The sequence below is a fragment of the Chrysochloris asiatica genome, unplaced genomic scaffold (genome assembly GCF_000296735.1).
Source record: "Chrysochloris asiatica unplaced genomic scaffold, ChrAsi1.0 scaffold00030, whole genome shotgun sequence".
Taxonomy (NCBI): Eukaryota; Metazoa; Chordata; class Mammalia; order Afrosoricida; family Chrysochloridae; genus Chrysochloris; species Chrysochloris asiatica.
The window spans coordinates 1,153,476-1,179,117 of record NW_006408548.1 but is presented as its reverse complement, the minus strand read 5'-3'; the positions used below and the strand labels follow the sequence as shown (position 1 = coordinate 1,179,117).

Below are 25,642 nucleotides of genomic sequence, written 5' to 3'. Positions count from 1 at the left end.
AAAAAAAAAAGACTGTTGTTAAGTGCTGGTGAGTGGGTTCCGATTCATAGCGTTCCTGTATAGGGTTTCTGAGGAGTGGCTGGTGGGTTTGAACTACCACGCTGTGTCTCAAAATGACCTTGCAGTCCAGTGTTTATCCTACATAGTGCCATACCAGGACTCGATCAAAAAGACTAGTTACTGAAAAGAACTTCATGGTTGGTAAAATGCAGTGTTTAAAAAGATGAGGGTGGTCCTTAGTGAGAGAGTTAGTGGTTAAAACAGTGGAATAGAACATGTCAATGATATGAAATATGGTACAGGACTGGGTAACGTCATATGGCTATACTGAATCACAGCCAACTCAACAGTAACTAACAACACCACCACACACCATTTTATCTTGCCCCTCCTCCCAAAAGGTACTCAGTTCATGAAGAGAGCTATCCAAGCATTCCTGCCTTCTAGCTAACATCTCTGACTCTCTACAAGACTAGTGAATTTTGGCTACAGGAATGAATTTAATAACAGAGCAAAAGATGAGTAGAATGATTTATATGAGTGACAGCTTTCCACAGGAGAAGAATGAAAGGTAAAATTCCAGGCAAATCTGAAAGAAAGCTGTGTTTACTCTTTGCTACCATAACCTTCTATTGTTGTTGTCAGGTGTCCTCAAGTTGACTCCAACACATAATGAGTGCTAGGCACAACACAACAAAGCAATGTCCAGGGCTGCTCCATCCTCACCACTGTTGCTCTGTTTGAGTTCACTGCTCCAGTCCTCAGTCCAGGTCAATTCATCTCATTGAGAGTTTCCCTCCATTTTTAACTGAGCCTCTATTTTACTAAGCATGATGTGTTTCTCCAGGGACTGGTCCTTCCTGACAACATGTCCAAAGTATGTGAGACAGATTCTCAACATCCTCATTTCTAAAGAGCATCTGGCCTATATTTCTTCCAAGACAAATTTGTTCATTCTTTTGGCAGTACATGATCTAGTCAATATTCTTTGCCAAACCTAATTCAAATGCATTGATTCTTCTTTGGTTGTCCTTATTCATTTTCCTGATATTCTGGGGGAGGTAGCATTGTTAGCCAGAGCTTTGTCTGAAACATACTCTCATCCCAATCACTGAGCGTTGCCAGACACTTTAAAACCGGACTATACTCAGTGCTATCTGTCCGTTTGCTGCACTATGGTGGCTGTGTGGGGTTAGGATGCTGAAAAGCTATACCACCAGTATTTCAAATACCAGAAGGCTCATCCCAAGCTCTTGCTGGAGAGTTTCCAGACTAAGTCAGACTTGGAAGAAAAGTTTGATGATCTACTTCCCAAAATAAGCCAATGAAACCCCTATGGATCACAACAGAGCATTGTGTTAGATGATGAGCACTCAAGGCTGAGAGGCACCCAAAAGACCCAGGGACCACAGCAATGAGCTCCTCACACCAGCCATCAGGAAGGTGGCGCAGGACCAGGAGGCATGTTCTCCTGTTGTAATTATATCACCACGTACAACATGGAGCTGATTCCATGGCAAGGAACAACCACAGACCCAGTGCAGTGTGTCAACACACAGTGTGTACGTAAAGGACTGGGGAAACTTACTTCTGAACTCAGAGTATGACAGGAAACTTGGAGGTGGTCTCTGGCACAGGCCCACCCAGGCCTAACCTTAGATTCCTCAACATGACAACCCCCCAGCATCACCTGGTTATACCCCTCTTCTTGAGGGCAGATGCACAGTCTAGAATGTTGAGCTGGATTCAGCTCTGAATCCAATACCTTATCTTGACCTGCACTGGTTGAAAGGGCTGTAGATCCCTTTCCACCCATTCTCCATCGAAGATACTAGCAGCTCTTCATGGTTTACAAACAGCACACACAGGAGAGGTTCTGTGGGGAAGGCAGAGTGGTGGGGAAAATGCCCTGGGAGATCAGAGTCCTGGCTTTCAAGGGCATTGCTGACGATTCTGGCCTTTCCATTATGTTTTCTCCCAAGTTTTGCCAGAAGATTACAAAAAGATGCCCAAACCTGACCAGTGATTTATTGACAGCAAAAACATAATTGTAATGAAAACTCTGGTCACCACATGTCAGAAGAAAAAGGCAGGACTCATAAGCCAAAATGCTATCATTTTTGGTAACTTTACGAAAAAGAGAACTGTGTTCTTTTCAACAGCTTTTTGCAAGGAATAGAGGCAAGAACTTCTTCCCTGGAAAGAGAACAAATGGCCAACGAGGAACAAGATCCAAATCTCTTTTAACAAGTGGGCAGAATATAGGCACCTTGTAGGGATTTAAATGGAAAATGTTGAAGGAAGAAAGGAGAACACACCACACTGGTATGACGAGAGACTCTAGCACTGGTTGGAGCAGCTAAGATGCCAGGAGGGACAAGACAGAGTACTGAGCAGGAAATGTCAAGAAAAGCAGTTAGTGGGAAAAGAGGAAGAAGCCGAGTTTGAGGAGCCATGGGAAACGAGTCCTTGAGGGCCTGCAGGTACAGAGCAAAGCCAGGGCCTTTGAGAACAGGTGTTTCATCCATACACGACATAAATGGGCTATTCTAAAGGAGACAGAGCATGATAGATTCTTTCAGAATAAAATACCTTCACTGTAGGCTCAGGAGAGGCACCAAGACAAGGCTGGCAAGACAATAAGATTCATTTTGGACCAATAAGAGAGGGAGAGGGGGAAACTGTGTACATGAGGCAAAGAGAAAGCAGAAACGCTGTTTTGCAGCTGAACATTTGGATCAGCCCATCTCTGCCCCGTTGAGCTCTGCTGAGGCGAGCCAAGGCTTATTAGGAACAGAGAAGTCTTTTAAATTGCACATTTCTCCTGCAAGGCACCCAAGCAAGTGACAGGAGGTGCTGGCCTTAGAAAATCACTTTAAGAGGGAAAGAAAGCAACTCTGCAGGGGTGGAGCAAAGGCTGGCTGCCTGTTATAATGAGGCACGTATAGACTATGGAGAAGCAGAGACATGCTGAGGAGGATGTTTACCAGGCTGGGGAGACCCAAGGCAGGTCACAGAGAATTCTGTATAACTGGTGAGGCCAGCAAAATGGAACCAGTTAAGGTTCCAGACCAAGGCTCTTTTTATTTACACTGAACACAGTAGAGCAATGGGCTGGGGGTGGGGGGTGGGGTAATAAAGAAATGAAACTCTGGATTGGATGGCCCAGTGAACTCAATAGGAGCTCAAGGACATGATGAAGGTCACATCCATCAGGGAGGGGTACCTCTTGCTTTCTGGCCTTTGCCCAGGCTATTCCCTGTCCTAGAATGCCCTTCCCCTGTCCGTGCATCTTCTGGCTCTTATTTGTTAAATACCTCAGCTCAGACATTGCCTTCCTCAAGAAGCCTTTCCTGGCTTCACTGAAGCAACCCCATTTGCCCCTCTCATGCAAGCTGGGTTAAAGGCTTCTAAAGATGATGTTGTTGGGTGTTGTCAAGTTGGTTCTGATGCATAGTGACCCTGTATAGGGTTTCTGAGGAGTGGTTGGTGGGTTTGAACTGTTGACCTTGTGTTTAGTAGTCCAGTGCTTTTCCTACAGCACCACACCAGGATGCCTCTGATGATGCTTGTGTTGGTGGTGGTTGTGAACTGTCAAGTCAGTTCCAACTCATAGTGACCCATCTGTATAGGGTTTCTGAGGCTGCAGATCTTTATGGAATCAAAGAGCCTCATCTTTCTCCCATTTTGACAATGCTATTTGTCAAATGCTTATTCCATCACTGTGCTGCTCCTGTTGTCTGCTTACTAAACTGTCTCTCCCCTACCAGTGACTACAGCTTGTTCATATTGTAATCCCAGGGTCTGGTCCATTACAATGAGAAGAACTGATACACTGGCAGCAACAATGCATTCAAACAGCAACTGTGAGGATGGCACAGGACATCCCATCACCATATCAAAAACTCTTTTGCACCCTCCATTTTCAGTAATCTCCTAACAGCCTTTAAGCTGTGCTCGTTCAGTACTCTCCCTGGAGCCTCTTGCCACAGAGTGCTCCCTACTGGTTACAGGGTTTCCTCTGGGGGGCTGCCTTCCTATGTTCCCAGTTTCATCTTGAGCTTGAGCTCAAGAGGGGAAAAGGCATTCCAGCAGCCCTAGTCATCACCAACACAGTCCCTGTGGTTGGGATCCAGGCCCCGAGAGCAGGATTTGGCTGGATGTGACGTTTAGTGCCCTCGTGGGACCCAAGGAAACTTCAGTTCTGGAATCTTCTCCAGGATCTTGAGGACTTAGAACCAGAGCCCATGAATGTTCATGCTCCCAGCTCTTACTCATGCATTTGTTCTACTCTACTGTACTCATTCATTTGTTCAACAAACAAGTGATGAGCCCTATACTACCAGATAATGGACAGAAAAAAATACATCTGCCATCAAGTCAGTTCACCTACTCATGGTGACCCCATGTATGTCAGAGTAGCGTTCAGTGTAGTAGTTCAGTGATGATTTTTCAGAAGTAGATAACCAGGCCTTTCTTCTGTGGAGCCCTGGGTGGACTTGAACCCCAGCCTTTGGTTATCAGTCAACCAAGTACATTAATCATTTACATCCTCCAGGGAATCCAGCTGGAATGGATTATTGTTGTTGTTATTAGGTGCTGTCAGTCTTAAAAAAGTTCATGGAAAAACATAATTGAAAGAGAATGAAATTTTCCCACAAATTATCTGAAACCCCCTCACATGGCCTGTAATGATAGAAATGCATTAAAGATCACATGATAGAATTTTGCAAGACCAACAATTTATTCATCACTACTCTATTTTTTCCAACAATATAAATGGAGACTAGACACATGGACCCTGCTGGATGGAATATACAGGAATCAAATCAACTACATCTGAGGAAAGAGGGGATGTCAATGACATCAGCCAAAACCAGGTCAACTAGCTTTTGCTCATATGCAAATTCAAGTTGAAGTTGAAGAAAGTTAAAACAAGTCCACAAGAGCCAAATGGCAACCTTGAGTACATCCTACCTGAATTTAGAGAACATTTCAAGAACATATTTGACTCACTGAACACTAAAACAGAAGACCAGATGAGTTAAAGGATGACATCAAGTACAGCACAGATGAAGAAGACAAAAGATAGTTGAAAAGACAGGGAAGAAAGAAAAGACCAAGATGGATATCTGAAGAGACTCTGAAACTTGCTCTTTAACGTAGAGATGCTAACATGAATGCAAGAAATGAAGTAAAAGAGTTGAACAGAAGATTTCAAAGCGTGCTCCAGAAGACAAAGCGAAGTACTATAATGAAATGGGCAAAGACCTGGAGTTTGAAAACCAAAAGCATTTCTCAAGCTGAAAGAACTGAAGAAAAATTCATGCCTCGATTGCAATATTGAGGCAAAGCCGTTTGAACTTCAAGGTGGATGGTTCAAACTCACCAGCTGCTCCTTGGAGACTCTATACAGGGTCGCTATGGGTTGGAACCGACTTGATGGCACTTAGCAACAACAACAAGAAGTAAAATGCTGAAAGACACAGGAAGCACCAAAAGAAGATGCAAGGCAAACACAGGGTCACTGTACAGAAAGAACTGGTCGATGTCCAACCATTTCAGGAAGTTGTTGTTAAATGTCATCAAGTCGGTTCTTGCTCATAACGACCCTATATAGGTTTTCCAAGGAGGGACTGGTGAATTGGAAGCGCCGACCTTGCAGTTTCTATCAACCTCACGGTCCAGAGCTTTATCCCACAGAACTGTACCAGGACCTCTTTCGGGAAGTACCATATAATGAAACATCAAAGGCATTGCAGGAAGAAGTCCAAGCTTCACAGAGGCGCTGGTGAATACCAAGACTTCAGAAATTGAAGGAATATCAACTGAGATGTTTTAACAAAGGATGCAACCTCAGAAACAATCATTTATTTGTGTAAAGAAACTTGGAAAACAGCTACCTAGCCACTAGACTGGAAGAGATCCATACTGTGCCCATTCCAAAGAATGGTGATCCAACAGAATGTGGAAACTCCCAAACAATATCATTAATATCACACACAAGTAAAAACAATTTAAAAACGGTTGCAGAAGTACTTGACATGGAACTGCCAGAAATTCACACCAGAATAAGAAGGTCTGGGAAAAGGGGTATCATCACTGATATCATATCTTGGCTGGAAACAGAGACTATTAGAAAGAGGTTTACCTGTGTTTTACTGACTATCCAAAGGCATTTGACTGTATGTATCATAACAAATTATGGATAACTTTGAGAAGAATGGGAATCTTAGAACACTCAGTTGTACTTATACAGAATCTGTACATAGACAAGAAAATAGAACAAGGGACTATTGAATGGTTTAGAGTCAGGCATGTTTTGTCTTATTTGTATCCTGTCACTATACTTATTCAATCTGGATGCTGACCAAATAATCCAATGGTACAGATGGTGCAGGACCAGGCAGTGTTTCATTCTGCTATACAAAGGAGTCCTGGTGTGGCACTGTGGGTTAATGCGTTGGACTACAAGGTTGGTTTGAACCTCAAGGTTGGTGGTTCAAGCTCACCAACAGCTCCTCGGAAACCCTATACACAGTCGCTCTGAGTCAGAACTGACTCGATGGCACTTAACAACAACAACAACAAACATAGAGTAGCTATTAGTTGGAACTGGCTCAAAGATACCCAATAACAATAAAAATCATTGCTTTGTAATCCAGACTCCTTAACATGGTCTTCCAACTTCTAAAAAATACAGTATCCTTCATAGAGTCACTTAGAGTTCCAGAGGTCTTTAGAAGATAGTCCAGAGTTCTTTAGGAGGTCCTATTTTCAGCCACCACTGTAGAATCCCTTTAAGACAGTCACCAGATGTTGAATAGCCCTCCAGAGGGGAAAACAGGATTTTAGCGTTGTCCAATTTCTGTGGTATAAAATACTCCCAACCTGGTTGAATTTAAACAGCCAATGTGAAGTTACTGATGGTGAACTTGGGAACAGATGCTCATAATTAGCTCTTGCCAGCTGGTACAAGCCAATGCTGGCACACCACTGGACCAATACCCACTCCTGTTTCCCCTGGCCATGAGCTCAAGATGGACACTCTGCACCTACCTCTCTCAAAGGAATTTTTGATGTCATTGACTTCCACCTGAGATCCTGGGACTCTGAAGATCCCCTGCTGCTGAAGTCCTGAAATAAATAAACAAATAGAATATGCCATGAGACCTTGAGCTCACCAGATCACTGGGGACAACTGTGACTCTGTCCACTGCTTTCCTCTTCCCCTACCATCCTTTATGAGCCAGGTATTCCCAATGAAAGTGTCATGGCAAAAGCCTACACTAGTGGTTTCTGTGGGACAAAACTCTCAGACACACCATGTCTTCATATGCCTGTGACCCCCTGTCCAGGCTTGGAGGAAATGTCCAAGAGAAGTTTATATCTACAATGGGCTGCCAAGTCAGCTGCCAATTTTAACCATCAGGTCAGCTCAGGCAAATAGCTGGCTTGGTGCACTTTGTCCATTGGGCTCACAGAAGAACCCACGCCAAGCAGCTAGGCCGGAGTTTACAGATGCCACTTTGGGTCTAACAGCCAGGGACTTGGGATAGGAATGATCGACTCCCCTCCCTCAACTGCTCCCTCCCACAGCTCCCCTCCATAGCACCTCCTTTCTTTAAGAAAGGCTGGAATCCAGAGTGCACTGTGGCCTGGGGATCAACTTGTTTACGGAAGACTATGTTATTAAAGAAAAACAATTTCTTTTATATGTGTGTTTCAGGTTTCTAAAGTTCACAGGAAAGAGGTGGTGGTGGTGTGGTTTGTGTGCCATGGAGTCGGTTCCGAATCTTTACGGGAGCAGAAAGTCTCATCTTTCTCCCGTGGAACGGATGTTAGCTTCGAACTGCTGACCTTGAGGTTCGCAGCCTGACTCGTAACCACTGTGTTACTAGAGCTCCTTAGAGGAAAGAGGAGACCCTGATAAATGATATAGCAGTAATGACATAATAGCAATTTTAGGACTGAAGGAATTCAAAGAGCCTAATTTATCCTGGTGTGGTGCTGTGGGTTAATGCACCAGACTGCAAAGCCGTTTGAACTGCAAGGTTGGCGGTTCAAGCTCACCAGCTGCTCCTTGGAAACCCTATACAGGGTCACTATGGGTCAGAACCAACTCAATGGCACTTCACAACAACAACAACAATAACAACAATTTATCGTAAAAGGAGCCCTGGTAGCATCGTGGATTAGGAGTTGGGCTGTTAACTGCAAGGTCAGCAGTTTGCATCTACCAGCCACTCCTTGGGAGAAAGATGAGGCTTCCTGCTCCCAAAAAGATTTACAGCCTCGGGAACCCTATACAGGCTTAAAGGAGCTCTGGTGATACTTTGGGTTAGACATTGGATTGCCAACTCTAAGGTCAGTGGTTCAAACCCACACCTGCTCACGAAAGAAAGAAGGGGCTGTCTGCTCCTGTGCAGTTTCAGACCCCCACCCAGGGTCACTATGAGTAAGAATTGATTTGATGGCAGTGGGTTACCTAATCTTAAATGGAAATTAATGGAGGAGGCTGTACTCCTTTCCCTGGGTCTCAGACAGCTTTTCTATATAAAAAAATTCTCTGCATTATAATTTGGAAACATGCTGACACCTCAAAGACAGGCTTGCCAACAGTAAATACTCACGGTTGCTCACCAATAGGTTGGAGGTTCAAGTTCACCCAAAGGAGTCTCAGAAGAAAGGCCTGGTGATCCACTTTCAAAAATCAGCCATTGAAAACTCTATGGAACGTAATTCTACTCTGATAAACATGGGGTCACCATGAATTGGGGTCAACTTGGTGGCAACTTGGTTTAGACCTACTATGTGCTTGACAAGTGCTTGTCAGTTTCTTTGGTGAATCAGTATCAAATTTCTGCCACCTGCTGGTTGGCTACCATCAGGTCACACTGGCCATTCTTTCCACCTGGACTCACACATGGTCAATTGTCACCCTCCCTCAGAGCCAAAACAATCCCACCAACCTCCAGCCACTCTGTTGTTGTTGTTGTTAAGTGCCGTCGAGTCGGTTCTGACCCATAGTGACCCTGTACAGGGTTTCCAAGGTTATAAATATTTACGGGAGCAGAAAGCCTCATGTTTCTCCTGCGGAGCGACTGGTAGTTTCGAACTGCTGACCTTAAGGTTTGCAGCCCGATTTGTAACCACTACACTACCAGAGCCATTCTGTATCACCCTTTAATTGTCTTAATGGCACCATCACTGCCTGAAATTATATTAATTATTTGTCTGCTTGATTATTTCCTTTTCCTTCTAATTGAAAATGTACATTACCTAGTGCAAATGTCCTGGTCACACTTGCATGCCAGTGTCTAAACAGTGCCCACCATGCATTCAGTTTGTCTTTTTTTTGAGGAATGAATAAGAAGATAGGCAGAAACACAATTTAGGTGCTGGAGAGTCAATGATTAGCACGTCCCGGGTACTGTACTCCCTTGGCTGGAGTTTATAGTCTAGAAGAATAAATTGCTTTATTGGCTAAGAGTGTAGCACTCTGGGGTTGGATGAAAGTGAAGATAGAACTAAAATGGTTCTCCTGTCTACACCCTCCCTGGGCCTCAGTTTCCCTAGTTCTTGGGCCACTCACCATTTTCCATTCCCCTGACACACTCTTGGCTCAAAAGACAGCACTCAAAATAGCAGCTGTTCCACAAAGCATTTTCCTCCTTGGAAGCAGAGCATGATGGAAGTTTCCCGAGGATGACCACTTCCTAACAGAATACCCTCATTCTGCAGGGAGCTGAAAATACTGATAGGCCCGGATCAAGCTTACCATATAAATTGATGTATCGAATGCAACTCTCAACTACAAGTGGGATAGCTTGTCCTGAGTCCTTAAGAAACAAAAAAAAATTTGTGAGTTTTATTGATAACAAAAAAGAAACCACAGAGAAAAAGACAATTCCAGACACAGATTACAAACTCAAGCCAGAATATTAGTCCCATCATGTTAGTAGGAAAACAAGCAAGGAACTGCTAACCCTGAAGTTTTTGTAAACAATTAAAATAGAAAGTCATTATTTATGTGCAGAAAATGGCATAGCTAAGATCATTTGAAAGAAATGCTCTGTCTTGTTCCCTAGCTGGGAATGATGTGGAGTCAGGAGGCCGGATAGATCTGGGGGTGGGGGGAAAAGTGATTTATCAAATTGTGGAGTTTCCTCAGTTCTTTGGAGGAGGCTGGAGGCTGATCTTTAAGAATTCTCAGCCTTTCATTCCACTTTGCCCCAACTCAACACGATTCTCAGGGATTAGACATAAAAAGGCAGAATGAAGACTTTGTCCTATTACCTATTGCCAGACTTAATAAAATATCAAGGCTGACCCCCAGGGGTCCTTTTGAGCTCCTAGAAGGGGAAATCTCTACTCATGAGGTCATAACCCAACCCTTCAGGTGCATCCTTGGTGTAACAATCAACATGTTACCAGGAAAAGTTCAAAAAGCAGTATATGTCAGGTTTGGGTCATGTAACGTTCAACCTTTGTCAAGAAGGCTGACTAAGATGCAATTCTAAACATATCCACCAGGGGTGTGAAGGTGTTGTGAGGCGCCGTAGGATGAGCGCTGGAATCAGAATCAGAGCCCTCCAGCTGCTCCTCAGAAATCCTATACAGGGTCACTATGCAGCACTTAACAACTACAACAACAACATTCTGTTATGACTCCTGGTGTGATGCTGTAGGATAAGCCCGGGACTGCTAACAGTAAAGTTGGCAGTTCAAACCCACCAGCTGCTCCTTGAAAACCCTATACAGGGTTGCTGTGAGCCGGCACCAACTCGATGACAATAACAACAATACTCTGTTAAATCTAGGGATGATAAGAGTCGGAACCACCACCACCACCAACAGACTGGCCTACAACCACAAAGGGCTGGGCAAGGAGCACTTTTCTGTTGGATTCTATGATTGTTTGAGCTCTCTGCTATTCCTAGTCTCTGAGTTGTTGTTGTTGTTGTTAAGTGCCGTCGAGTCGGTTCCGACCCATAGCGACCCTGTACAGGGTTTCCGAGGCTGTAAATCTTTACGGGAGTAGAAAGCCTCATCTTTCTCCCGCGGAGCGGCTGGTAGTTTCGAACCGCTGACCTTAAGGTTTGCAGCCCGATTCGTAACCACTACGCTACCAGAGCTCCTTTAGTCTCTGGGAGGGCATGAAATATTTTTTAAGCATTCTGAAAAAAGAGATCAAAATCAATGACTAGCCCCTTAAAATGGAGTTCTGGTGTGGCACTGCAGGATAATGCACTGAACCGCAAGGTCAGTTTGAGCTGCAAAACTGGCAATTCAAATTCACCAGCCACTCCTCAGAAACCCTATACAGGGTCACTATGAGTTGGAATGGACTCAGTGGCTCTTAACAATAACAACAGCAGCCCCTTAAAAGGTGAGGAAACAATGAGGCGTACACTAGAAAAAGGGCAGAGAAAACCATGAATGAAAACCAAGAATTTGGATGTTTGCTTGGTTCCTCCATACCCAACTTTTGAGTTATTTTCTTGAGTAGCTGTGGCCAGGGGCAGGACCTGACTATGGATTCATGTGACAACAGGAAAGGGGGCCTCTATTCTGGAAGTCAGAACTAAAGACTGGTTTCATCCAGCTGAGTGGAGCTAACGTGCCTTTCTAGTAAATACCTGGTTCCTGGTTCGAGCATTTCTTCTTCCTCTGATAACAAAAAAGAAACAGGCAGCAGAGCAGGAGAAAAAGAAAAGATTACGCAGGAATAAGATCGGTTAGAGTAAGCAGATCCTTCAGAGTCCGTGAACGCGGAATGCAATGGCAGCCACCAAAGGTCCTGGGGATTCTGCCAAATAGCCTGCCTGCTGCTGGGAGGGCCACCCCAGGCTCAGAGGCTCCTGGGTGATCGGGACTTGCCTCAAGTCAGCCTTTCAATATGACTGCCTTGACCTTCCTCCCAGGATACCAAGGGATCCACGGGCCTCTTTCTGTCCTTGTCAAGTGCAGGCAGTGTGCATACTGAATCCCTTCCTCATCCCATGTCCCTTTTCAACACATGGGGCTGTTTGTTCACCTGGGTGAGAACCTATCTAAGACCCCCTAAGGAAAGCTTAGCTTCCTACACAAAGGAGACACCTGTCTGCGTCTGTCCCATTTTCTAGGTTGGAGAGCACTATCTGCTCTCTCTCCCACATGTGTCGAGGCTCTGGTGTAAGCACTAGGTTTCATCCAGGCCCTCTGAGGAGGCCATAGGTCCTTAGCTGTGTGAACTGCTCAGTCTCTGGCATCTCAACAGCTGGAATGATGTGTTAATGGGTATGTTGGCTAACCCTACCTTAACCCTAGAATTGACACAACGGCATCATCAAATGGAACTCGAGGAGCCGTACCCTAAAAGCTAATGAGAATAACATTAATAGCCAATACTTACAATGTCCTCTAGGAACCTGGTGTTTATGATTTCCTTTAGTCCTCCGAACAAACACAAGAGGTAGGTCATTATTGTTCTTGTTTTACAGAAACAAGGTGGGGATTCACTCCCTCTCCCAGAGCTCTAGCTCCTAGACTTCAAAATTTATTTATATTAAGAATTGGGGTTCCTTCTATCTGAGAGGAGAAAAAAAAAAAGCAAGAATTTTGAGAAGAGTCAACTCAATGTAGGGTTGTTGTTGTTGTTGTTAAGTGCTGTCGAGTCGGTTCCGACCCATAGCGACCCTGTACAGGGTTTCCGAGGCTGTAAATCTTTACGGGAGCAGAAAGCTTCATCTTTCTCCCGCGGAACAGCTGGTAGTTTCAAACTGCTGATTTTGGGGTTCGCAGCAAAAAAACTAACTCCAACGTTTATCTATCATTGACCTGGGGAAGTTTCCTAATAGTCATTATAATCATGGAGTCCCGAGGATGTCATTTTATGGGGAAACTTTACACAGGTGTGGTATTTCAAAACTGGGGATTTGATTTCAAATCTCATCTGCAATAATTACTGTCTTTTCATTTTCTGAAAGCTAATCATCCTTGAGAATCAGAACAATGTCATGTGCAGTTTTGGTGTGCAGTATGAGTTTGTGAGCTGTCGGGTTAACCTGTGAATTAAGTACAGTGCCACTGTACCTCCATATCGTCCATCTCATTTTATCTGACATTTCACACTTACAACAGTAGTAAAATACCAACTGGAGCGACGGTGTGCATTAATGCCATACATCGAGTTGTGAGGCATGAGCAATGCTGGCTGTGATGGTGGTATGTCAGCTGGGCGGGGCCATGGCTCTCAGTGGTTTGACAGTGAAGCGATGATGTCATTTGGCAGCTGTGTCATAATGTAAATGAGGTCGTGATAACACAGTCATCCTCCATTTGGGGATCTTATGTGATCAATCCCCATTTTCACAGAACACCAATTTTGAGTAACAAGTGGTCTTTGGAATCTTACCCTGTTGATAAGTGAGGAGAGGGCTAATAGGGAAAAGCAATAATGTTTCCTATGCCATATTTTTCTCAGTCAAAAGAGTTTGAATTCTTCTATATAGCCTTCTTGGCAGGAGTCCTGGTGGTGCAGCAGGATAAGCACTGGACTACTAATCATTAACTACAAGGTCGGTGGTTGAGGCTACCAATTGCTCCATGGGAGACAGATGAGACTTTCTGCTACTGTAAAGATTTACAGGCTTGGACACTGATAGAGGTTTGCTATGAGTCTGGACTAGAGGGTACTGGTACTGAACAACAACAACTGTCCCTTTAGGAGACTGTGCAATTGTTCCAACAATACTGCCAGGCCAGCCCTAGCATATTCCTCCTACTGTTTTGCACCTCCAAAGGTTCTGCATAGCTGAGCCTGGCATGATATTGACATGTCAATAGACTAAGGGGAAGAAATGGCACTGTTGATAATGGCATCCTTGCTATATAGGCTTTAAAGGAGACTTAGCTAAGCAGTTTCAGGCAGTGGCTTTACGTTCACAATATGAATGTGGTTTTCCAAGGTGATTACCTCAAAGGGACAGACATCAGATTGTGTTTGTCAGGAGGAACAAAGATCACTTTACAGTCATATATTATGTGTAGTCTCTTCCTATTAAGGGGCTAGTTAAGTGGAACACCTAATCACCTAATAATGTCAGGTAAGAGTCAGCTACTTCCCGACTGATCACCACTAATTTCTAAGGAACTGTGCCTATGAAGGGAGGTGTCTGTGTCTTTGAGCCTTCATTTTATTGATTCCTTCTGTCCTACTCTTCTCCTCTTGATTCCTTGCCTTCCTTCAAAGGAATCCCTTCTGTCCTACTCTTCTCCTCTTGATTCCTTGCCTTCCTTCAAAGCCTTGCAAGCAGTCTCCAGTCCTCTTCTGATGGAGAGCTCTTCTTGTTCTGATCTCTCACAGAAATAGTTTGTGTTGATAATTCCCTAAGCACAGGTCCTGAACCATCTTACACTCTGAGTTTCAAACCTCCCAAGCTGCCCCTGAGGACAGTGGGAGTAACTAATATGACTTGCCAGTCCTCTCTGAGCTATGGAAAGTGGATCTTTTGGGGGCAAGAGTGAATGAGAAGACAATCTTGGAGGAGAGAGAGGAAGGATGAAGAGAGGACTCTTTGGCAAAGTCCCACCCTCCCATGATCTATTGGATGGTAAACTGTTCCCCTTGGGTCATCTCCAAACACGACCTCCTTCCTGATGTACCTATGAGGCCCCAAGCTTCATGCCTCTTGAAGTTCCATGCCCCAGCCCATCTCAGCTTGCACCCTTCTGTTCCACGGTCTCTTCCCTTCCCAGCACTTAGCACACAGGCAGAGACAGTCCTGAGGCAGAGGCTGATCCTGAATGTCCTCTCCCATCCCTGGGTATGCAAATTCTGTATCCAGCCCCTCATTACCTTGAAAGTCCTGCACTGCACCCTGTCTGAGGAGCTGGAGCCTGGGCTGCCTGCTCCCAAATCATTAGCAACATCTAAGAACTGTTACACCTCTCTTGATAGATCTCACTTTTGTTTTCTGCAGGAAGCATCTTCCTTGGATGGTGCTTGGCTCTTGAATAATTGGCAGAGATTTTCTTCCCCTTTTTCTCAAAATAAAGGGTTACGAAGGCATCTTCCCTTCCTCACGTACTTTCCCCACCTGATGATCCTGTCAACTCCATCACCATCTTATTTTGCCTTCAGCTACTATACCAGAATGGCTTTATTATGTAAGGAGTTCTGGTAGCATAGTGGATTATGAACTGGGCTACCAATTGCAAGGTTAACAGTTCAAATGTACCAGTCTCGCCACAGGAAAAAGATGAGGCTTTCTGCTCCTGTAAAGATTTATAGCCTTGGAATCCCTATACAGCATCAGTATGAGTTGGAACTCACACCACCAAACCACCGTATTTTGTACCCTTACCCTTTACCAAGGAACAAAAACTCAAATGGGTGAAACTCTTAAGTTTGCAAAGGGTTAAACTGGAATTCTACAGGGGCTACCTCAAGTCTTCTCCTTTCTACAAAACTGCCTAACAAGAAGCAAAACTAGGTGTCAGGATTTTCTCTCATAAGAATGTCATGTTTCCTTTGCTGGCATACTCTTAAAAAACAAATCACTTGAATGAAAACACTACCATCTGCATGGATGTGTTATGTGTGTGTTGCTTTCAATCAATCCTCTTTGGGAAACATGGGAGGGAAGCAAGGAAACACCTTTTCTCACTGCACCTTGCACATAGGGACAGCACCTCCCAACAGTAGGCTCTGACTGGCTAGGACCGCTCTGCTGGCGTTCCAACCCCCTGGCACCTCATCCCTGCTTGGTTTTCAATGGGGATCACAGGAGGGCACTTAGGAGCAACTTCTCAGAGGGAGAAGTAGCTCTAATGAGAAGGCCTCACTGAAGTTTAGAGCAGGTGCAGCCAGGAAGTAGCTCCAGTGGATGAATTCTAATTCTGGGTCAGGCAAGGGTTGTGACTGGATGAGGATTTGTACAGAGACAGGCTGCCATTACAGTGGGCGCATTCGCGGACTCTACGGCTCCCCAGCAAGTACCTTAATGAACGCTTCCATACTGCCGTTAAAGAGTTTATGGCTATACACTGAGAGAGGCCTAGGTCTCCTCATTTTCTGTGGTTTAGGGGGAAGGCAGGGGGGCCTAGGGGAAAACGGAACAAAAGAAACAAGAAAACAACCAACATAAACATACAAATGGGAAAGATGCTCTTAAAACCTATTTCTGGAATAGAACACAAAATGTAAATGAAAGGCCCGAGCCCCTGAGACCCCAGCGCACTGGTGGCCAATGCACCATCTGAAGGCCTTTGGATATCGAGGGAATCTTAATTTACCCAGCATGTTAAGCAGAAATACTCTTATAAAATACAAATGCATTCTAAATCGTAGTGGGGAAATAATAGTGACCAGGAAACCATTGATCTCCAATCAAAGACTGTCATCCTACAAAGCTGACCAGATAGAGAGGGAATCAGGGGAGAGATAGGTAGTCTGTAGCCTGAGAAAGCAAGAGACTTTCAAAGGTGATTGGAAGGGTTAATTTTCATTGTTTTGGCTTAAATTCATCCCTTAGCCTCAGAATGTACTAGGGCACTAACACCTCTTAGCATTTCAAATGCACTTGACTAATCTTTATTTCATTGATCTAAGGGCCAGAGAATTATTATTCTCATTTTAGAGATGAAGAAACTGATGCCCAGAGGGAGGCAACAGCTTCTTTGGTGACCCGGAGAAGACAATAATCCTGTTCTTTAGTGAAACATATACTTCCTTTTAAAGTGCATTTAAATCCATGATCACATTTAATGTGATGTCAACAGGGATAATGGGATTCCCAGAGGTTCCGTTTTATTCAAGCAGAAACTGAGGCTAAGAGGAGTGCACTGGCAGATACAGACCTCAAACTCTGGCCTAATGGCTCCAAGTCCAGGATTTTCCCCACCATGTCACAATCATAGAGCCTGAAGGTCCTTTTTCATTTCCATCCATCCCATTAACCCTGGTCAGTGGAGGATTGATTCATGGTCAGGTTGAAAGTGTCTTGCTTTACTTTAGGATCCGTTCCATTCCCTGTGTTCCATTCTTGGCCACAGGGAGAGAAAATCACACCACAGTTCACTGGGGACAGTATAACAACCACAAACACTGGACTGAATTCCAGGGTTGCTCATCATGCATATACCTGTGTCAGCTTATTTGCTCATCTTTCACCATTCAAGTTGGCCTGATTCAATTCTGCCAGGGCTTTCTGAGTTTAGGAGGCAGGTAATTTCCCAATGGTTTTGTTGAAAATTGGGGAGTGACAACTAAGGACCTAGTCCAGCATGGATAAGGCTCACACATGATCAGCAAAGTCCAGATGCTCTACCAGGAAGACTTTGGATGGATTTCCATGAATGGGCAAGGCATTTTATGGACTTTGCAGCCAATCAAGATGAGTGGGGCTCACTCCTCTCTCTGCTTACTGGCCTTACTTGTCTTGTTCAATAGCCCAACCCATCTAGGGAATGCTAACCAACTTCGTCTAGGTGTTTGAGTACTGAGCAAATGCGGCTAGCTCCAGGACATGCATGGGCAAAGACACAGTTGAATTTAAATATCATGCCACCCAAACAGAACCAAAATCACAGCATAGACCAAGGGACTTGATTTCACATCAATAGGGAACTTTAAAAATAAAACAAAAACAAAACAAAACTGAAAAATGTTGAAAAGAAACAACAGGCAAGATTATTTTGAGCCCATCTTGGATCTATGTCAATTTGGTTAGCTAAGTCCATGTCATTTCTTCTTCTTCTTCTTCTTTTTTTTTTCACAAGTTACTTATTTTTTGAGGATGTGTGTATGTGGGTGGCATTTCTTATTTTCAATCTGCTTCTGAATTTCCAAATGCAAAACCCAAAAGAGAATGCCAAAAATGTGACACAAGGACATAGGTTCTAAGTGTTGGGATCAGAAGTAACTTGAGGATAGCAAACTTCATCACCTACTTTTCATCGTGTTTTGGGGTTTTTGAGTGGTCCTAGATCATTTCCTTATCTATCTATCAACAACCTGTGAGGTAAGCTGGAATCATTGAACTCATTTACACATAAGGTGAATGAGCCCACCAGAGCTGAAGAGTCTTGCTCAAGATCACACACGTTCAGTGTGATTGAAGCTGGGAGTGGAACTCAGCTCCATGTGTGAGCATAAACCTGGGAAAGGGATTTTATCACAGAACAATCAGCAGTAGCATTAAAGCCCATTTTAAACTCTCCTGGTCATAAAGGTGGAAAACACCCAATATTAAAAATCTATAATGTCTACCAGGAGGGTTTCTTAAAAGAAGTCCTTAGGGTTTTTTTTGTTTTTTTTTTTTTGGTAAAGTTTCCAGAATGGAATAAAGGGAAACTAGAATATGTATATATGTATATACCATTTCTCTTGCCCAATCCAGAAAGCAAATGACTGTTTGAATCACATCTTTCTTTGTGTGCTGCTCTGGGCATGAACTGGGAGCTCTGACAAGGAAACGTAGCTATCCCAAGTTTGCACAACATCAAATTGATCCAGACTTACTGAAGTGCTGGGTGGGGCACAAAGTGGGGAGCAGGGGAGCAGCTCAGCCAAGGAAAGTGGGGCAGCCTAAGCCTTCCATCTCTTCTGCTGCTCAGTTGCAGAGTGAAAAGGAAAGAAAGAAAGAGAGGCAGGGAAAACAGAACAGAGAAAACCACAGAGAGGAAGAAAGAGAAACCAGAGACCAATGTTCCCTTTCTGCCTTTCAACCAAGATTAAAATGAACATATGCTGGTAATACAGGAATTGACCTTAAAATCATTCTGTGACCCGAGTGATAAGAATTAAAATATGTCCAAGGTAACTCAATAGGTTGATACCCATGTGGGTCTCAATGTGTACACTGGTGACAGTATTGAAGTTTCATGGCAGTTAGGTTCTTGGGGCTGTGCACCAGGCACCTGTTGCATCCTTTTGGGCAAGAAATCTCACTTAATTTCACCTCTAAGCCAGATAACACAGGTAAGGCATCCTCAGGGAAACCAAGCTTTAGTTTGAATAATGATAATCAAGCTTTATACTTGCATCTTGCTTTGCCATGAATGAAGGAGCCCTGGTGTTGCAATGGGTTAAGCACTGGGCCACTAACCACAAGATTAGAAATTCAATCCAGTCACTCCATGGGAGAAAGATGAGGCTAGTTGCTGTCATGAAGATTTCCAGTCTGGGAACCCCTAATGAGCAGTTCTAGTTTGTCCTATAGGGTTGTTCTGAGTCAGAACGACACGATGACAGTGGATTTGGTTTGGTTTGGTTCCCATTAATAATAAATATACTATCCAAGTGAACTATCGTGTTGAAAAAGCCTAAGTTACAGACTTATAATGAAATTGGGCTGTTCTAGGGTGAGGTTTTTAAATGGGAGAAAAATATAAGTTGCAGCCAATATGCAATGATTGATCTGTCTCCATGAAGTCATCAGAACTTGGCTCAAGGGGATCTGCTTCAATGTTCATAAAAAATGACACCCAACCATATGTAGGAAACATATGGAAGACAAAGAGAGTCATTCCCCAAGGACTTTTAAGATTAATTTCAAAACTACCCCCAAGTTGGCAAGTAGTTCCCAACAAAGCAAATGCTTTTGGAAGGGATCACTTTTTGTTTACTAGCAAAGTTTCTTTTGCCCTTGTCCAGCGATGGCAGTGCAGATGGCTGGATTTGCAGTTTATTACAGTATAAGTAGGAGGTCTACTTTTCCCAGTTTGACTTTCCCAGGCCCTAGGTCAAAGAGGATGCAGAGGGCAATACCTCAGGGTTCTTTGTCTAAACAAAACCAAACCCCGGCACTTTCCCCTGAGGTGGGGCCCTGAGACCAGGCCAAGGGCTTGATCACAGATCCCACCTCCTGCAATCTGCTGGAACAATCTTCTCCCCCAAGAGCTCTAGGAATTAGGTGGAAGCACTGGATGGCTCAATTGTCTGCCATCTGTTTCACTGTTTGCAGACTTTGGTGTAAAATGTAGCATCTGTTGTATTGGGACTATGATGACATCCTCTTGTTGGAGGGCGGTGATTAAGGGGTTTGTTTCTACAAGGTTCTTAGAAAGGACCCTGTACATCTACTGACCTATGTATAAAACAGCTTGGGCCTGGCCTTATGAGTCATCCTGCACCCAAACTGTGCAAACCTAAGGAACAGCTGCAGAGGCTACACTTCTGGAAAGCACTGTTTCCCTGAGTCTGGGTCCAGCAAACGGGAAACTCCAGAGCTCTTCCAAGCCTCTTTCCAGCCAAGTCCCTTCCAGAAGAGCAGAAGCAAATTGAGGATTCATCTTTCCTCCTGCCAAATACAGCAGCTTTCCAGGATTCTAGGCCACTGGAAAAAATTTGTGGGACAAGGATCTCCTTGGGGCACTAGGATCAGAAAGTGAGGAAAAGAAGTAGCTCTCAACGGTTCTATGATGGAAGAACGCAGGTCTTGGGTTCACTGGCTGAATGCATGTTGGGCAATGGAGCAGCTACTGTTTATGCCACCTGGGCCAAAGCTGGGGAATCAGAAATGGACAGGTTCACAGAAACAACTTGGGTAAAGGGCCCAGTCACGAAAAGCACTTGCCAACTCTCCGTGGCCAAGTGAAAAGTGTTCATTGGCTCTGGTATGCTGAGGGAAAAGCGCAAAGTGTTGAGCAAGCTTGAGATAAACAGAAGTTGTCCATGTGTTACTTTCCCAGCAAGGGATCTCCCATAGGCTCATGTCAGTACCTGTGAGGTTTGAAGCCAGCCTGTGGCAGTTAGGGCATTGGTACCTGCTTGGGTGTACAAGCACATGCGTAGGCTCATACCCGTGCAGCGGGAACCCAATCCAAAGCCTTGGCCAATTCTGACTGGGATCCCTAGGATGGACCCACAGCCCAAATTGGGAAGTTTGCTTGCAGCCACATAACAGATGTGGAGAGAGGCCAACACCCATCTCCACTCTGGAGTATGATGGCCCCACTCTATTGGAGAGCCCAAGGGGAGAGTGACCCCCAGTAGCTCTGAAGACTCCCCTCTCCCATAACCAGCCTGGAGAGGGGATGGTCTCATCACTCTAAAGCTACAACAAGCAAAGCAGCCAAACAGCAAAGTTGCCTTCCCCTTAGCACACCCAGACCACGCTGTAGGGACCGTCATGAAGAGTGTTCCACCCTGGAAACACCCTCACTCCTCTGAGCTTCAGCAGTGCCTGTCTTCCCATCTTCCCCAGCTTATCCTCCCACTTCTCTTCTTCCCCACCTCATCCCACCCTCACTCAGACCAAGAGGTGAACAAAGACTCTCCAGCTCTTACCTGGTGGTGCCACATTCTGCTCTTTCCCCTAGAAAGAAAAGTAGACAGTGATTTTTTTCTTAACCAGAGAACATCTTTTGCCAAAAACACAGTAGCAAGTGGTCTTACTTGCTTGTGTTCAGTGGAATCTAATTATGCCTAAGGCATGGTTGGTCGGGGAGAACTGCAGCTTCTTGATCCCCCAGTGACTCTTATGAGTAGGGTTGTATTCACTCACATCTTTTCAGTGATTCTCAAAGTACAGTCTGTTGACCACTTGCATCAGAATAATTTGGCACTCTTATGAAAAAGTATAGATTTCTTGGCTCTACCAGGTGTCTCTGAATAGATTCTGAGAGAAGAACCCAGGAATCTGCATTTTAACTAACACCACATGCTATCCCTTTTACACAAACCCAAATTTAAGAACGTCTGCACTGATATATTTCAACTAATATTTATGAACTACCTGTTATATGCCTGGCACTGAAGGACACCAGCCATAGGACACGTGTGTTTGGAGTCACAGACAAATTCCTACCAGTTAACCAGTTACCATCTAGTTGACACTGACTCATGGTGACCCCGTGTGGGTCAGGGTAGAACTGCACTCCGTAGGGTTTTTAATGACTGATAGGAAGTAGATCACTTGGCTTTTTTCTGAGACACCTCTGGAGGGTCTCAACCGCCAACCTTTTGGTTAGCATCCCAGTGAACTAATCATTTGCCCCACCTAGGGTCCCCTACCAGACACCAGTTTTAGTTGATTTTTTAGTTTCAGATCTCTGGTTAAAACCAATGGCAATCTCTGACAAAAGGGGTCAGTCAATGTCCTGGGGTAGTACTGTATGAGAAGGGTCACTATAAACACATCATTTCCCTCAGGGCTACAGACAACCTGACTCTGACTTACAAAAGGGGTTTTCAGGAGGTGTGTCCCCTCCATCTCCTCTAAGCTCCCCAATTGTCCACTCTTCTGTGAACCCAGCACACTAAGTGGCTACCATCACCTTTGCCCATGCGCCCCTCTGCCTGGGATACTCTTTTCCCAGTTTTTCATGAGACTTGTATCTTCTCATCGTACCAACTTCTAACGAATAACAGAAATCAAAATGGCTCAGGGTTGCAGAAAACGAAGAAGGTAATCAGTGTCCCAGGATTAAGCATAATTAAGAATTAATGTATTGGTGATGTTTGCTGTGTGTATTTTCATAAAAAAAAAAAAAAATAACAATAAAAGAGATGTTTTGCCCTTATGTGCTAGTAGTCCTTGAGTGGTACAAATGACTAAGGCATTTGGCTGCTAACCGAAAGGGTGAAAGTTCAAGTCCAAAGAAAGGGTTGCTGATCTACTTGCAAAAATGTAGCCACTGCAAACCCTATGGAGCACAGTTCTCTCCTGACACACACACTGTCCCATGAGTTAGGATCAGAGTCGACTTGAAGGCACCTGGTTATTGTTTTTATCTTCCGAGGCTTTATTGGGATTTAAAAATACATATTTCATTATTGGTAGCTCAGTCATTTTTTAGAAGGTCAGATCATCTGATCTTGGTGGGCATTTTGCTCTGCAATGGGCTATTAAATCTTAGCCTGAAGAGGTTCTGTCCCATCTCTTTTATGAACATTACATTTTTTATCCTTGAGAAGCTTTAGTAAATTGAAAAGCACCAGTATCGTGGGTATAAACCCTAGCACTTACTATCCAAACCCCAGAGGACGAAAAATGTCATAGATATAAGACTCAGAGATGAGGATAAAATGACCAATTTGTAGCACAATGTAGCACCAGTGTGGTGCTGTAGGTTAATGTGCTGGACTACAAGGTCGATTTGAACCACAAGATCAGCAGTTCAAGTTCACCAGCCGCTCCTCAGAAACCCTATACAGGGTCGCTATGGGTCGGAACCAACTCGACAGCATTTAAAAACAACAACAACAACAACAACAAGGGCATATAGAATTCCTGATATGGCACTGTAGAATAAGCACTGGACTGCTAACCACAAAGCCAGTGGTTCAAACCCACCAGCTGCTCCTAGGAAACCCTATACAGGGTTGCTATGAGTTGGAACTAACTCAACAGCACGTAACAACAGTAACAACAGCAAGGGCATATAAATAAGGGTGTGTATGCTTGTTCTCAAATTGTGCTGGTGATATCAGTAGTAACAAGGATGCCAATTTGCTGAGCACCTGGAAGTCTCTTGACTTGTAATATTGAGGTCAATCATGTTTAGAAGTTCACTTCTAGATGAAGATGATTCAAAAGACCTGTTTCCTTTAACTTGTGGCCTCTTTAAGCTGAGTATTTTAGAGAAATTAAGGCACTCAGAATGATACTTTATTTTATTGCTGTTGAGGTGTTGAGGACAGGGGAGGTAGGGGAAAGACGAGAATCTTGTATTTTCAGCCAAATATTGTCAGTCAAAATATCACACTTGGCCTCATATCTCACACCTATTTTGACATTTCCAGATCCTTTCTACCTATAGCAAGTGACCCTCAGATAACAGAAAAAGACTGCTGATGTAGGTATAACTGTACTCTTATAAGAATTTCTGAATGGAGGGGTCAAAATGCACAGGAAGAGGTGTCGTCTAACCCTCCATGCATCATCATATAACCCCAAAGGGTACACCACACAGGTCCGTCCCCCCACCTCACCCCCTGACCGCCAGCACACAGCCCTTCTCCTACACTGAGTCCAGTGTCCCCAGCCGTTCCATGTGTCCACATTATCATCTATGTCTCTATCCCTGGTGTCACTGCCTCTCTGGATAGGGTTCCGCTCTCTGTTCTTCTCACTTGATGTTCCCAGGGACCTCCGCTCCTGGGTTGCAAAATCGATCACTCTCCTCCTTTTGTCAAAAAACATCTACCTCTATATTTCCTAGCCTTACAGTCAGACCTGATGGCAATTATTAACTATTGTACCACATGAGGCTTATCCCCACTTCCTTTTGCCAGTCCAGTCCCAATGGATTGGAAATCATTCAGTGGTGATTCTACCTTCCCCCACTCCATCTGGAACTAGGCTCCCTCTTTATAGGGCCCCCCATTTTGGGTAGCCAATGTCTATGTTGCCCATCCCTGTCAATCCTGTGTACCGAGGGGGTGGGAGTTATCCTTGCTGTAAAGATTTGTTCCCTTTTTTGAGCTAGTACGTCCATAAGTATAGATAAAGTTCATCAAATTGTAGCAGGTTACTCTCCCCCTTCGCCCCTTCTTTCTTCTTCTAGTCGAGTTCTGATCATCTAGCCATCGAAGCCAGGTCAAGTGCATACTATCTGCAAGTATGGGTGTTCTTGTGCCTCTCCCCTCACTTCATAACAGCAGGACACTTCACTCTCTACTCTAGTCCTCTGGGCCCAGGAGTCCCTGGGTCTTGCCATACTGCTGGCCATCCAGGTCTCCACCCAGATTCACAGGGGCCTATTGAATGTGGTCAGGCTTAGCTCGCAACTTCCTTGCTGTTTTTTCCCCCTCTTCCCTTATCGGTGACCAATATGGTCACCATCCAGACCACACGCCAGCTCATGTATTCCCCTTGAGTCTCAGTCTTAGAAGGGGGTTTGTTCTGATGGGTCCCAATCACTTCCTTGATGGCTCTCAGGCAAACAGCTTGCTTGTTCTTATAGTAATCAATCAGACTGCCGTTATTGTTTCAGATTTTTCCTGCCTGTCTTTCTTTCACAAAGCATCTTCTGTTCTTCTAGCCACTCCAGGCTGGTCTACTTGTCCTTTCCAGTGGAAATTTCCTACCTCAGTCGGTTCTGGATGGGGTTCTGAATTCCACCTATGGTCTTGTGCAGTGTAACTTGCAGTATTTTCCTTTGTATCATGATTTTTTCACTTGTGGGTGTGGGAAACTGACATTCTGGACCTTATGGTAGATACAGAGCTCTGGTGTTGTTCTGTGAAAACAGCTTCTGTGAGTTTTCAATCCCTCCCCCACAGAGCCTTTCCCACCTGACTGTCTCTGCTGTCCGCCCAAACCAGAAGTCCCTTATCTATTCTACTCTCTTGACTGTTATGTTTAATCCATTTACATTCAGTGTAATTATCAATAGGTATGAATTGATTGCTATAATTTTTCTGTGTGTTCTTTTGTGGTGGGGCTGGATTCTTTGTTCCATATAATTATCTGTGCTGAGTTCAATTTGTTTTTGGGTTTCTTTTCATTTCTGTTGTGTAAGTGTTTACTAAATCTTTCTAATTTTCTTCTTTTTAAAAATTTGATGTGCAGGTGTATAATTTTTCTTTGAGGTTTCCCTGTAATTCTGGACCTTATGGTAGATACAGAGTTCTGGTGTTGTTTTTTCCCCTTTTTGCTTTGTAGTTGACTTCATTATACTTTGAGATCTTGTTTTATTTTAATTACTT

At 44.2% G+C, this 25,642-nt stretch overlaps 1 protein-coding gene across 2 annotated transcripts in view; it reads right to left on the bottom strand.

Annotated features, from left to right (window-relative positions):
- Nucleotides 1-25,642, bottom strand: part of SRGAP3 (SLIT-ROBO Rho GTPase activating protein 3) — a 413,130-nt gene that overhangs the window by 34,189 nt on the left and 353,299 nt on the right. The window contains exons 11-14 of one of the 2 annotated variants that reach the window (XM_006851564.1): nt 21,278-21,305; nt 15,986-16,088; nt 9,782-9,842; nt 7,060-7,137 (exon numbers count right to left, since the gene is read on the bottom strand). In XM_006851564.1, the coding sequence (XP_006851628.1) occupies nt 7,060-7,137; nt 9,782-9,842; nt 15,986-16,088; nt 21,278-21,305 (270 nt within the window). Of the gene's footprint in view, nt 1-7,059; nt 7,138-9,781; nt 9,843-11,642; nt 11,674-15,985; nt 16,089-21,277; nt 21,306-25,642 lie in introns of both variants that reach the window. The other variant, XM_006851573.1, reaches the window with a different exon arrangement.